Source organism: Mesoplodon densirostris, chromosome 12 (genome assembly GCF_025265405.1).
Source record: "Mesoplodon densirostris isolate mMesDen1 chromosome 12, mMesDen1 primary haplotype, whole genome shotgun sequence".
In the NCBI taxonomy this organism is placed as follows: Eukaryota; Metazoa; Chordata; class Mammalia; order Artiodactyla; family Ziphiidae; genus Mesoplodon; species Mesoplodon densirostris.
The window spans coordinates 4,205,935-4,221,137 of NC_082672.1; the positions used below are offsets into that span (position 1 = coordinate 4,205,935).

The window sequence follows — 15,203 nt, forward strand, 5'->3', positions numbered from 1 at the left end:
CCCTTTCACAGTTGGTTATTGGAATGCATTACAAATTAGGTCTCTATACCATTAGGTCTATATTCCACTCAGAGAAAGAAATAAAACAATTCCAATTCAGGTTACTATTTCTGAAAAACCATGACCATCTAGCTGATTTGTCATGGAGAGTCAAAAATGAGTAATTTTTATTTACTAAAGGCATTTAGTACAAATTTTCTTATCTGTCTTAATTTTTACTTGTTTGGTTCACAGTAAAATACTCTTAAATTGTTTTGTCTAAGTAGTTTTGATAGTGAAATCTAAAGGATAACTAGGTTATAAACTTTTCAACCCTAGTAGTAGCAATGCTACCTACGGAATCATATCCAGTGAGAAAGCTGGCTCCACATGCTTTCCAGCGCCCAGTTCTATTAACATTTTTTTCATAGATTTATGAGATAAGAAATCTTTTTTGAGATAAAGCTTATTACAATATTTAGCCAAAAGAAATAAATGCTGATTTTTTTGTGTGAATGTAGATTGAATAAGATTGAATTATTTCTATCTTATGAAATAATTATTTGTTAACAAAATAATAGTTTTTTCTCATGTTTTATTTCTGTTTAAATGAATTTATCTGTTGAGCAAACAGATAATATACTTGTTGCTTTAGAAGCCCAAATACAGAAATAAATATTCTTTTTTAAAAGCACAAAGTGCTTAGGAAACTACCTCATCAAGAAACCATGGGGTTTCCTGATCATTTTAAGGGATTTGCATCTTCACGTGGCATCTGTTTTGGGGTCACAGGATGGGTACATGTAAGTCTCATGGACGTTTTTAAAGTTATTTAGGATTCCCTGTTAGAGACATGATACCCTTTTGACATGTGTCCTTAATGAAAAGTAAAGTTGTGGAAGATACCATTTAATTAGGCTAATGGGCTAAACGAAATTGGCTGATGGAAAATGAAAGAACCTTATGAGTGATTGGCATCAAAGGAACCTGCTTTAGGGAACACCACTAAATCCGAGACTCTGCCCACGCGACCAACAGATGCTCTTACTATGCTTTGGGCCTGGTGGGCAGGCTCAGGACCCAGGGAGTACTGTGCCCACAGATGGGGATTGTCTGTGCACCTCCAGGAAATAAGGTGGCCTTGAGCAGCAGTGGAGTCCTCAGATGCATTAGAATTTAGGTAGGAGCTGGAATTATGACACCTTCTCACTTGTTATGTTGTTTTGTGTCTTTCTCAATAATTTGCCTTTTATTATTATGTAATTTGCTTTGTAAAAGTTAATGTCAGTAATATTAAAGGCTCTTAATAACTAGTACTTAGTGCCACCAGTAAGTGTAGACTTCATTTAGGGTAACTGCATGTCACTAGACCAGATGCATTAAAATTATAGGGGCTATGTCTGTTTGAATTCTTTTAAGCAATTTTTATCTTTCTCTAAGAGGAAATATTAAACCAAACCATATTTAGAATAAAAAATCAGACCTAGAACACATAGTTGTGAGTGCAAAGCAATTGAAAAGGAAACTCCTTTCAGTTGGGAAGTTGGAGCTTGTAAAGTGTTTGGAGACATCACATTTCTCTGCAGGTGGAGAGATGGGAGAGAATTCTGGAAATCTACATCTACTCTGGCCTTGTCTTAAGCCAGTTATACCTTGAAGACATCATTTCATTTATTTGCACCTCAGATTTTCCTTATATAAAATGAAAGGATTGGGACTTTTTTCTTCAAGGTTTCTTCTCACTCTAAATTTCCAAAATTCCATGAAAGTCAAAATCTGGTTTGTGGCAGTAAAATATAGCAGGGGATTTAGATGGTATCAGGGCCGTGCCCACATAATATTTTATTTCAACAGTAACAGCCAGACAGCAGGAACACAGGATATACTCTTCGTGGAACTAGGGACAGAAGTGACTGATGTTCTTACAATTAAAGCTACACTGTTCTTTAATTCTTTATTTTTTTGCCTGTTAGTTGTATCTGCTCTCTAATGCTATCGTTCCCCCACCATGAAGTGATGCCCACTTTAGGCCTCACTCACTCCTGAAGATACAGAAGTCTTTCCAGTTGTTCTTATAAATTTGCAAATGCTGCAGTGACCAGTTTTATATTATTGTATTCTAGAGACCGTGTCATTGGTTTGATGATGACTGCCTGTGATCTTTGTTCTGTGACAAAGCTGTGGCCAGTAACAAAATTGACAGCAAATGATATATATGCAGAATTCTGGGCTGAGGTATGTCCTTGATTTTTATATGAACATAGATAGTATCAAGAAATGAGAAACAATTGGGAAGAAATTAAATATAAGGATAATTTAGTAACAGTATCTTAGTTGCTCATGTTGCTAGTTACTTAAAAAAACTATTGTTTAGCATTTATACAGGTATGAAGTAAGAACAGTCATTCTGTTACATCTGACTTGAATATGTGTGTAAATTCTCTGATCTCCACTGAAATATTTCAGGAACTGATTCCCTGAACAGTAGTGCAAGAGTTTTCCTTATTTAATAGCCAATCTTTTGTCATCCATCCAATAAACTGTATTAGGCCATCTCCTTTATGTCAGCCACTGGAAAACGTACTAAGGGGGACCCACAATATCACGGGCTTTATGTGCCTGCAGCTAGAAATTCGAGAGAATAATCACATTGTACCGTAGAAACTGAGATTATGTAAATATACCAAATGGTCAATTCAGCTGCAAATTATGAGTTCTGTAGAATATGTGGGATGTTAATCCATGAATTCTTGACATGTGAAACAACCATGTGAATTACTTTCATGAATACCTTTTCTAGACTGATTATCCAAATTATCAGAAACATGTGTTTACTCCTTGATTTGCCATGAATAAGTAGAATATAATTCTCTTATTCAAATGAATCCACAAATACTTAGATTCCTGCATATTCAAAGATTATGGAAAAAAACTGTAAAGTGTTTGTGCACCTCATTTGTTCTGAAGAAGTAAAAGTAAATTTGGAGGACAAAAAGTTCGGTAGTTGATGGTTCAAACCATAAAGCTCATTCATGTAGAAGAGTGGATGTAAAAAGTAAAAAACAGTAAATCATTCAGCTAACAATTAGTAGAAATAGTCTATAATGTTGATCTGTCTTATAATTGTAAAGTCGAAGAATTTTTTTTGGGTGAGGACCACGGGCATTGAGTTGAATATACTTATGGTGTTATTTCTCAAATACACAATGCATACATTGTGTAGGCATCCTCTTGCATGTTTTTTTTTCTTTATTTTATTGTGTGTGTGTCAAAATCTAGTTACTATCAGACTCAGGAAGATAGTTTTTAGATGTACATGTCTGAGCTGTAATGTTTGACTTTATTATCACAGTCAACTTAATTTGCATGTGTGTCTAAAAGTAGTAACCTAGAATTAATTCTATAAATACCACATAAGAAAACTTGTCTGAAGCTAGCTTATTGTTTTGCAAATACTTTTATTTATTTAACTATGACATACTTCATACCATAACAATTATATTTGGATTCTAAAATACGAATCGAAATGTGAGAGACGTGTAGACTTTTTCCCTTTCTATCGCCCATTGGTTAAACAGCCCACAGGGAGCAATTAGCTGCCCGAATGCTCATAAATGACGTCTGCAGGGAGCTCGTAGTCCGGGGGTGGAAACAGAAATGTAATCACCCAGTCTTGCCCGTTGATCGTTCATAAAGTCCACGCTTCTCACCTCGGCCCCACACTCTCTCCCACTTCTTCAGAGCTTCACCAGATTCCGCCTGGGTTACTGCAACTTCTAACTGGGTTCCTTGCCTTTATCTTTTAAAATCAGTGTAACAGTGATTAAGAGTATAGTCTCTGGTGTCATGATGCTGGAGATGAAATCCTTGCCTTAGTACTGAGACTGAGCCCTCAGGCCAGTTCTCTGACTCATCTCTGTGCTTCGGTGACCACACTTGCAGGTTCAGGACGACTTTAATTCTGTTTATGTCAGTAGCACACCTCCCATCTTCCGTCTCTCCACGCTGATATGATAAAGATGAAAATCACGCGCTTGATGCAGCAAGCCCTCTGCCTCTCCAGGCTCTCCCACGTTTCAACCCCTCTGTCCTCTGGGTCCCTGACCGTGCTGTGCAGTTTCATCTGCCTGGGGCTCCCTCCCTCACCCCTGCAGCCCCTCCCCACTGAGCCCCAGACACCCCTGTGTTCCTGCACACACGGTCCATGGTGTCCCATTGTTTTCCTCGTCAGCATCAATCCTTATTCGAGTACATATTCAAATCACTGCTTATTTTAAATCTTTTTGTATGTTGGGCTTGTGACATCCTTGAGCAAGGGGCCTAGTTATTTTCATTCACTTAGGACAGAAAAGAAAAAAAAAAGCTTGAGAACTACTGCTGTTCATATTTAAAGCAACAACACCAGAGCAAACTCTATAGTTCAAGTGACCTTACGTAGTCAAGGCAAGTGTCTTTGTCCTGTACACAAACATTCTTAACAAGGGTTATAGTAATTTGTCTCTAGACCTTATCTTAGCAAATTCAGGGTGGTTTTAGTTGTTCTGTGCTTTGGATTTCTGAAAACAAGCATAATTAAAATTAAATAATTAAATAATTAAAAAACGTGAGGGAAGAGTGAGGTATTCAGTAAAATTTTTAACAAACTTTAACCTTAAAAAATAAATAAAAACAGCAAGATAATTTTTAAAATCTATAAAATGGGGATAATAATATCTAACTCATAGTATTTCATGAAGATTAAGTGAAATAATATTACAAGTTGCCTAGCACAGAGCCTGTGATATCATACATCTTTAATAAACATCTATAATTTTAACCTTTATGCTAATGTCTAGCCAGTTATACTGTACCTTTACTGAACATATTTTAGTAGACTATTGTTTATTATTGATGTATCAATATTCCTCTTTAAAGCCTAGCTTCACCTGGTGCACTGCATGTGAAAAATCATCTGAAGAAGTGAGATACAGACCTTGAGGTTATTGCACATTTTGTACTCGTGTTCCTCCTCACACATTTATCTCCTCTTATTCCTAACTTTCACTAACTTCTACAAAATGAAACCAGAAGAGATGGCTAGGTTTCTGGTAATTCAGTGCAGGAGAGGAGTATCAAGATAAAAAACTGCAATAATACATTACATTTCTTTATTATTCTGACATTTGTTTGGGTCATTAAGCAGCAACATTATTCATTTTGAAGAAAATTAACGAAAAAAGGGAACAGCTCATTAATACCAAAGTTTTATAACAGTTTATAAAATTGAGAGAGCCTTGCTTTCCCCTGTTTCTCCCAGGGTGATGAAATGAAGAAGCTGGGAATACAGCCTATTCCCATGATGGACAGAGACAAGAAGGACGAAGTCCCACAAGGCCAGGTATGAATTGTGTTGTAAAGTCCAATTGTTTACAGTGGCCATAACAGCAGATATGAATACAAAGCATATGCAGTCTTATAGGACCTGGAACCACCTGAAATCTCCATTTAGACAGACTTGGAGGATAGTAAGACCACGAATGGGAAATCCTAGTTGGAATTAAAGGATTCACAGCTAGCCTTGTCATCTACGGATGAAATTGCAGTCAATTGCAGGCTTTGTTTTCTTACTTGAAATAGAGGGGATGGATGCATTTGAATTGTTGATATTTTTAGCAAGCAGAAAATATTTTGTCATCAAATGTACAAAGATATTTTTTGGAGAATAACATTATAGATTTTGATTAGGTCCACTTTTCCTAACAACTAATGCATATATTTTAGTACATTTTGAGTTTTGTCTTACCATAAACTGGCACCAATTATTCTCTTTTCAGGTCTTACTACATAATTTATGTTAATTTTTGATGTTTCGAGAGCTCTTGTGCCTTGTTAGTTTTGCATGTGTGCGTGTGTGGTGTGATATATTCCTTTTATTATGGTCTTTTTAAACTCTCAATCTTCTAACATCATAATAAGGATGTTAGTTGTGGACAAATAAATATAATATAAAATTCAGTTTAGAAAACATTTCAGAAAATTCACAAGATGAAGGTTTTGGATAAGTTCTCAAATTTTCCTACTTAGTTATTTAAAGTTAAGTTATTAACTCTTAATACAAAAGTTTAAGCTTGTCCACAGCTCTTGGAGGGCACAGCCCAGCAAGAGGTGGCATGATTTTCTCGCCATCATTGCTCTGGGGAGCACTTTACTTGTTCGTATCCTTAACCAGTTCTAGCAGGAGGCTCACTTTCCTTCTCTGCTGACTGTGTACTGACATGCCTACCATGCATGTTGCAGGTGGATTTTGCAGTTTAGTTTTATTTTAACATTGTTTGTGGAACTTTCCCGTATAGGTAATCACAGTGATTATTCTTTCCTGTCTTGTGCCTGCTTTTCATGTCACATTGTAAAAGTCCTGTCCCACCCTGAGATTATATAAACATTTGCCTATATTTTCTTCAGTTATTTTTTTTTATTTCATCACTTTATATTTAATTTGTTAATTCGTTTGGAATTTATCTTGTTATATGGATAAGATAGGGAGTTGATGATGTTAGCTTTTCCTTGTAAATAGTTGAGCAGTCATCCCAATAGGGTACATAAGAGAACTGAAGATGTTGTCAGGGAATGAACTTTGTTCTCATGTTATTCCATTAAGAGTAGTATGTTTCTGCCAAAATTCCAGATCCATTTATAGTATTAGAGAATTTTAAATAAAATATTTCTGTGGTCAGCTAGTATTTTACCAAATATATTGCTTCTGACTTGAGATTACTATGAAATTATTCTTTGCCATAAAAATAAAAGACTCTACTTCCCAATAATTAGTCTCTCTCTCGAGACCTTCTGCTCCATGGCATCTGCAAAATATTGACATAAGAAAGTCTGTGCGTGAACTGTAAAGTTAAAAATGGAAATGCATTTATTCTAGCACGATGACTATGATGATAGACTTTACAACAGGAGAAAGCAGAAAGGAACCAAGTAGATTTGACTCTTCTATATTCCTTGGTGTGTCTTACCGAAATTCAGTTAAGAAACTGGTAAGCCATGGCTTGCCCGTCACTTTATCTAAAGAGCCAGTTTTATCTTGTACATGTTGTCAACCATTAGGGCAGTTATTTGTAGCCAGACAGTCTGTGTTCTCTGGTTAATCATCCAGCAGCTCTTTTCCATGTGGCCTTCAAAGGCCAGTCGGGGCCAGCATCACTTATGTGCACAGTGGCCCAGAATAATTCCTAATAAAATCTTTAATATATTTTTTTAAAGTATCACAGATTAAAAACTTTAAATTCTGACATATTGAGAGAGCTCTTACCTGAGAGTGCTATGATAAAGTCAGTGAGATTTGTCGTAGGTCAAAAAAAGGGAGGGAGGAGATGAAGAAAATTTCAGTAAACCAAATGAGGTACCAAAGCTAAGAGTAACAAACAAGACACCCAACAGTGGGTGATTCCTGAATATTAAGTTGGCGAAGAGTCCCCCATGTAGAAGAATAGCAGATTTGACTTTGAAATGCTTAACACTTAAAGTAGTAAATTTGACCAGAGATAAAAATAGGACCTGAGTTATAACTAATCTATAAATAGAATCCCATTGAATATTGTACTTGGGTTTTAGATTAACTTCTTTTTATGTTTTAAATTTTTATGTTTTATTTTGTGAATGTATTTTAATGAATTTTTAACTGTAATCTGCAGTAGCGTTCCTTGAGCCAAAGATTACTTAGCAAAACCGGAACATTTCGTTTTTTAGGTAGGCTTGAGGAGTAGAAAATTCACTTGAGGAATATAGTGCTACTAGAATTGCTAATGTGCAATTGTGTTTCTTGTCCGTGGTTTTTGCGCTGAGGCAGCTTGGATTCTACAATGCCGTGGCCATTCCCTGCTACACCACTCTCACCCAGATCTTCCCGCCCACAGAGCCTCTCCTGAAAGCCTGCAGGTATGCACAGTAGTTCAACCTGTGATGCTATTTTTTAAAAGATAAGAATGTATAGGGTTTTATCTCCAAGTATATGTGTCTTCACTACAGTTTACAATAAATGGGCTGTGTGTTTGCCTATGTAACAAGTATACATCAAGAGTATTTATTCATAAAGTTTTGAAGTTTTGTTTGTTTGTTCGTTCTTATGACTCAGAGATCCCTGCCCAATGCTGTTTTGAAGAAGACAATAATATCTTTTCTGGGCTGCTGGTTTGGAAAGGCACCCAGTTTAAATCACACAGTTTATCGTTTGAATGGAAGAGATGGAATCTTGAATGGCATCTTCTTTAAGTTTCATTTTCTTCCCAGAAGAAATGCAAGCCATCAACAGTTGATCTGTTCTAGTTCAGATTTCTCTGTGTCCTCTCATCATCTTTTTGGAGGGCTAAACTCAGCTAAGAATGTTGGAAAATTTTTAAGATTTTCATCTTACTTTGAAAGGAAATTCCTTTGGGGAAGGCGAACGGTGTGGAACAACGGCTGTGTGAGTTGATTCTCTGCAGGGGAATTGGTTTCGACACGATTTTTCTAACCACCCAGCCAGAACTACACTGAGGGGCTGGAGTAGATGCACCTTTGGGGGGAGAACAGACATGTGACGATATATTTGTAAACAAAATCCGAGGATTTAGCGTGCTCCCATTCTCTGCTGTGGAAACTTACCTGATGAACTCATTCTTTAAGGAAAACAAACTAACAAGCAAGAAAATTTTTAAAAGATCCTGCTTTTTCCTATTTAAGTGATTCTCTTTCTTCTCTGCTCCTGTGGAGATAAACAGAACATCCCAGTGTATTTTGTTGCACCATCACTGACCTTAATCAGTAGCTAGTTTCTGAAAATATTATCTTATTCCCTAAGGGCTCAGCCATGTGGACAGTTTGGAGTGTGAGTGAGTATTCATTCTTGATAGAGTCAGGTTGGAAAAATGAATGTCCCACCAAAGCAAAAAGAGAATATCAATTGAAATCCAAGCAGCATGTTGTAAAAAAAAAAAAAAAAAAAAAAAAAATAGATGCAGGCATTACTCAGAAGTCCTTTTTGTCCAAAAATTCTCTGTATTTGCACTAAATATTTAGAACCAGCAGAATGAATGCTTGCTATTATTTTCAAGCTCTGGGATTGTTATTCAGCTGTCTCAGCAGTTTTGATGCTTTCTTGCTACTGTGGACTTGGCTAAACCGCATAATCCCTTAAAGGCCATTTCAATATGATTAAAACTTGAAAAATTCATCACGTATCATTGTATCCAAGGAAACACAACAAAGTTAGTGGGTGTTTTTTTTTCCCAATATATCAAAAAATCTCTTCAGGTTCTGGGAAAATGATACCTGATGACATAGGACAAAAGCTAAAGCGTTACATTTTTCAGGTTATATTTTAGGGGTTTCTTTTGTCCAAAGGTATCTTAGCAGGTCTGCTTTGCATGAACTTTGTGTTTGCTAATACTAAGGTTCCCTTCTGATTTTGACTTTGCATGTGAGAAAGCAAGGTGCAAAGTGGAGAATGTTGATGAGGTCTCTGCGAGGTTAGCCAGGCCAGCAGGGTGGTGGTCAGGCAGAGGGAGTTCTCACACCATCGGCGGAGAGGAGGAGGCTGCAACCCTTGAGCTGCAGATACTGAGAGGGGAAGACAGGAGGTGGGGGAGTGCGGCTGTGTTTGAGACTAGAGGCCACCGGAGCACAAATACAACCTCGTAATGAGGAAATTTCAAAAGTTTGTAGCAGGTGTAACTTATGGTGCCTTTCTAATACATGACACGGTGTTCAAAATAAGACTTCTCCCCGGTCTCGCGTGTGGGGTGAAGGGGATGGAGCCGCCCTGGGGGGACACACACTTCCCCCCATGGGGTGGGAAGACCTGGCCAGAGGTGTCATTGGTGGATGAACTTGCGGCTCCAGGTCCCCTCCCACCCTTTCCTCCCATCCCGCGTGTCCTCGGTGGTCACCCGTCAGCTCAGTCCCCTTTCCAGTGAATCCCAGCTAAGAAACGAGCTGGTGGGACGGGGCTTTGGTGGTTGAGGCTCCTCTGAGGAGACTGAGCTGTGGTGCCGAGTCGGAGGACAGGCTGGGAGCCTGCAAGCTGGTTATAATCAAGGTCACCAGAGTCAAAACGACACCCAAAAGCCATCAGGCTGAGTTATGCCCCAGGATGGTGAGGATAATTGTTGGGACAGAGTCCAGAAATTCTCTCTGAAACAGCCCCTGTCACTGTATCTCTTATTCCAGGAATAACCTGAGCCAGTGGGAGAAGGTGATTCGAGGGGAGGAGAGTGCCGTGTGGATCTCAAACCCGCCGGCGGCCCAGGGGACCTCGGAGAAGCTGCCCGTGAAGATCGATGACTGATGTCTGCCCCTGAGCCCTCCCACCTGAAGACGTTCATCTTGCTTCTTTGACTTTTCTTCCTTTTATTTTTGTGGGGGGAACCTACACCTGGTAACTGGGATGCAGACCTCTTCAAGAAGGTACCATCAAGTAAACACATCCAGCAGACGTCTCCCTGCCAGCCTCCTCTGTACTGTGTCACAGACGGTGATCAGCCAGGACCAGAAATCCACAGCCCCAGTGACTCCTTGTGAACTGGCCTTTTCTAATGGGCTAATAGAGCTGAGGCCTTAATGGAAACGGAGAATTATTCGGAAGGGGTACTTTTCCACTGTATCTTTCCAGTGAGGGTTAAAACGGTACTATTAGGATATTGTACTTTGACTTTCATACCAGTGTTGCTTTGATGTTGTTGGTTATAAATAGGAACTTTTACATGTTACTCTTGTGGATGTTCATGTGTGACCTACTTGTAATTAGCGTGAATCATAGCAGACAGCCTCAGACACGTGGCATCGAGGTTACAGAGTAAGAAACGCCTTTCTGCAATCAGTGTGGGAAAATCGATTCTTCTTCAGAGCCTCATGAATTAAAAGTTAGGTGGACTTAAAGCGTATTCTGTAAGCTTATACTAAAGAGCTTAGATGAATAAATTTAACACTAAAGGAAGCAGATTTTCTATCCTCTTGAAACGAGATGCAGGTATACATCATACTAAATCTCAGAAATCCAAGTATCAATTCAAAAAATGTCAGAGAATATTTTTTCTTTATTTTTTTCTTTATTGTAGTCTTCTTGGCAAATTTCCTAAACCCTTTACATAAAGAACAAAATAAAAGCAAGGCATACAATTTTTTTTCAACGGACAATTCTTACGGATGTAAAACGTGAATTTTTAACAATGATTTTTTTGTGTTTTCACTTGATGTCATTGCAAAATCTTAAACTCACATTCAAAGTGAAAGGGTTGTTCTACAAATTATTTAATTACAAGACCATACATTTCTCCTAATATCAATTAAACCATAACGTTTAAGCCTCCGGGAGTCTTCACTGCGAGCCGCTCATTCATCTCCTGTTTGTACTCCCCTCGTGCTCGCACTCTGCATGGTCTTTTGTAAGCTCTCTGCCCTAGGCAGCTGAATTGGGGCCCATCTCTGTTCTCTTTGCTCTGCTCAAGATTGAATATCTACAGAGACACCTGCCTCTGCATAGCCTCTCCTGTATCAGTTTTGATAGGCTCATATTACTCTACAATGTAAATGTTTTGAAAAAATATGCAAAAGTAATAGTCTGGACCCCCTCCTACAAGGATTATAAACCAGTCACTTCTGGTGCATATGAATGCTTTAAAGATTTTTAGCACAATGACATGGTAACCTCCGAAGCTGTGCTAGTCCCGACCTGAAGGAATTAGAGTCTCAGAAGTGCTAGGCTGAGCCGTAACAAATGGCTTATCCATGATTCTCGAAGCAGGAAACTGGAATAGTACTTTCAACAAAATAAATTTTGAAAAATATTCTTCTACATATCCAATACTATACACATTGTTTTTCATATGAGCTTGGTTTTTGCAAAAATGATGAAATCAGGTGTTTCTATAATATGGTTTATTTGTGTTGCAGCAGAGTTAGCTATACATAAACATAGTTCTTATTTTAAAATTACCACTGCGTGTTCAGTTTCCTTATGGGCTTCTGAAAGTCGCCATCTTCCTTACATGGAACTCCATTTGCTATTATAATTATACAGTATGAGGTAAAATGAAATAACAAAGGAGACAGAATACCACTGTGGCTAGATACACACACACACACACACACACACACACACGGATGTGTGTAGCTGTGCACACATAGACATTCATGTAGGTACACACATGTATGTAGATACACACACATATATGTGTGAGAGAGAGAAAGGGAGAGAGATGCAAACACATCTGTGAAAAGTAAAAATCAGCCCCATTCTTCAAAAAGTGATTTTTCATGTTGGAAAATGTATATGGTTTGATATAGAGCTGACTAGAAAGAGTCCTTTCTCATGTTCATGTATTCACAGAACTGAATTCTAAAAAGTTGCATACATCCAAACTTTCTACAGCCAAATGTATGAAACTGGACCCATAAGATTCAACTTTAATCACAAAACTTACTTAGGTCATCTAACTGAACCTGGAGACTGAATTGCAAGGGGGAAGGAAATATCACTGAAGACTATTGTTTAATTAAAAGGATTTTAAAAGAGTGCATGAATTCTGCTTCTTGAAATAGACAACAGTCATGGGGGAGGGAATGCTATGGCTATTTTTGCATTTTTAAGGTTGCTGTTCTGACATGATTATTAGAGAAAAGTATCTTATTTTGGCACACCCAGGTGTATTGCATTATGTGACCTGTACTTTGAACAGTAGTTTCCCAAAGAAACGTGTATGGAGTTATTGGTTGGTTGATTTCTTGTGAAATAGTCATAGTAGAAGCAAAGTTTGAACAAAGGACTGTATTCTAATGTAAACTGTTACTATTACTTTTATCATGTGTAAGATTGACTTAGGAATCATAGATTTACCTAAAATGAAAGGGCCTCAGATGCAGTGATATTTAGTTAACAATCTGTTTTGGAAAACACACAGTTAGGAGTATCTTGTATCTCAGCAGATTTATTTAGCAGACACGCTTTTGAGTTCTGTTTTGTCTTTTCCCCAGATTTTTTCTTTAAAGGGTAGATGGTTTTTATCGCCAAAAGTTTTGATGAGTTTCTCCTTAAAGTGGTATTTTATATTGGGCCAATGTTTCCCTGTTCAGTATAAATTTGGTAACCAGCTGTGAGTATATGTAGAATATTTGATTTGCAAAATTTTTATTGGTTGTGCTGATTTATAATAGATACAGTTTTATCATCAAATGCAATTATTCCCTTCAGAGACGGTGAATATATTTTTTAACTAGAAATTTTCTTGGAAATGCATGCTAACAACGTGAACTATTGAACTTGGGCAGCGGAATAAAATTCTAAAAAATGCAAGTATCTGATTAATTACTAGTTGTGATTTAATTAAATAGAAAATCTTAAATGCAATTAATGTGGAAAGGAATTCTCAAAAATGAACCTTTTACTAGGGCAGGAATTGTGATCCATTTCCCAGCTTTAGTTATTTCTGAGAAGCACGTGAGAAACCAATGTTGGAAGAGAGACCAGGTTTTGAATTAGTCACACACCGTTGTCCTCCATCCTGACTCTTCTCTCAATGGAAAAGCATCTGTGCAGACAATCACGGTGCTCCTCGGGGTGACTTGTTCTCACAGCAGCAAAAACAAAGCTAATTCAGAACTAGATTTGTTCAGTGTAGGTTTCCTCTTTTTAGCATGCTTTTCAGATATTATGCTTTCTTTATTTTATGCAATCAACCTCAGTGAATTTTGCTTTCTTGGTATATTCAAGCACAGTAGCTATGTTTGTACATGATACACATAGATGCATAAATCCTTAGCTTCCTGGATTGCTTAATAGATTTAGTTTTGAGTATTATGTTGCTGGTCTTTTAACCCAGAGTAAAGATTTGAGTTTTAATAGGACTAAGTGATTCACCATGCCTTGGCCTGTGCCTTTATTTTAAATTTTGTAATTTTACTTCTTCATTCATATACTCATTGTTTTGCTTTCTTACTTAACTATAATTAAAAACATTTCAAGGGACACATCCATGGTTAATTTTATCAAGTGGAATGAGTTAGGATCATTCTCTCCTTATCAGATTTCTATCCCTTATTTTATTTCATTCACAGTAACCCTTGTGACCATAACTGGTGAACTGTTCAGATTCAGTCTTTTTTGCAAGAACTTCCAAAAACTGTGACACTGATTATGATGTGATTTTGTTGGGTTTTTCAGGTACATATGCATGATTTAGATTTTGAAAATCACTTCTATCTTTGTATATTTCAAATGTATTTGCTTTCTACACTTTGCTGATTTTATTCAGGATTTAATTCTTTAAAAACATATTCATTTAGTCACCTTAGTGTATCCCTTCTATTGCAAGTATTAATCTGATTTTAAAATCACTGTAAAATGTAAATTAACCGAGTATGCTGTCAGTGATGGTTTCCCCAGGCTTGTCTGTAGTGCATGGCTAGTATATTTTTACCTTTGCATTAAGTATTTATCCTGATACACATTTTGCCAATTTCTTTAAACACTTAAGTTTAGGGCCTCCCTGGTGGCGCAGTGGTTAAGAGTCCGCCTGCCGATGCAGGGGATACGGGTTCGTGCCCCGGTCTGGGAGGATCCCATATGCCGCGGAGCGGCTGGGCCCGTGAGCCATGGCCGCTGGGCCTGCGCATCCGGAGCCTGTGCTCCGCAACGGGAGAGGCCACAACAGTGAGAGGCCCGCATACTGTAAAAAGAAAAAAAAAAAAAAAAAAAAAAAAAAAACACTTAAGTTTAAATTAGTGATACCCAATGCAGTGCTTACACTTTTTGTTTTTTGTCTTTTTTTTTTTTTTACTGGATATTTTGGTTGTCTGAAGCACTAGATACATTTATGTAATGACAAGAATAGAAAAAAAGGAAGAAAACAGTTTTGATGCTATTCTGGTTCTAAATTGAAAAGATGGGACAAAGTGAAAGACAAGAAACACGTTTGAAATCCAAAGAAGCATTACTACCTTCACCCGAACTCTAAGCTTTTCCCTTCTCTGACTGACCGTGGAGTGTCCTGCAGAGCTGACCGCCCTGAGAGGGTGCAGACCTGCGTGTACCTCTGCTGGGCATGGGTTAGCGTTACCCCAGGACCCAGGCTGAAACTTCCAGCCAGATCACGCTTGCCAATTAGGGTAGTCGGTTTCCACACATCAAGTTTCAGCTAATATTTTTGAGGAACCGTACATTCACTGAAGCTTAAGTGGAAAGGTTTTATTCCTATTGCAGGATAAGT

General features: G+C 37.7%; 1 protein-coding gene across 1 annotated transcript in view; it reads left to right on the plus strand.

The window, feature by feature from the left end:
• PDE10A (phosphodiesterase 10A) overlaps nucleotides 1–13,294 on the plus strand; it is a 299,066-nt gene extending 285,772 nt beyond the window's left edge. The window contains 4 exon segments of the mRNA XM_060115412.1: nucleotides 2,103–2,214; nucleotides 5,276–5,356; nucleotides 7,814–7,902; nucleotides 10,171–13,294. Coding sequence (XP_059971395.1) covers nucleotides 2,103–2,214; nucleotides 5,276–5,356; nucleotides 7,814–7,902; nucleotides 10,171–10,288 — 400 coding nt within the window. The 3' untranslated portion in view covers nucleotides 10,289–13,294.
• The last annotated feature ends 1,909 nt before the right edge of the window (nucleotides 13,295–15,203 follow it).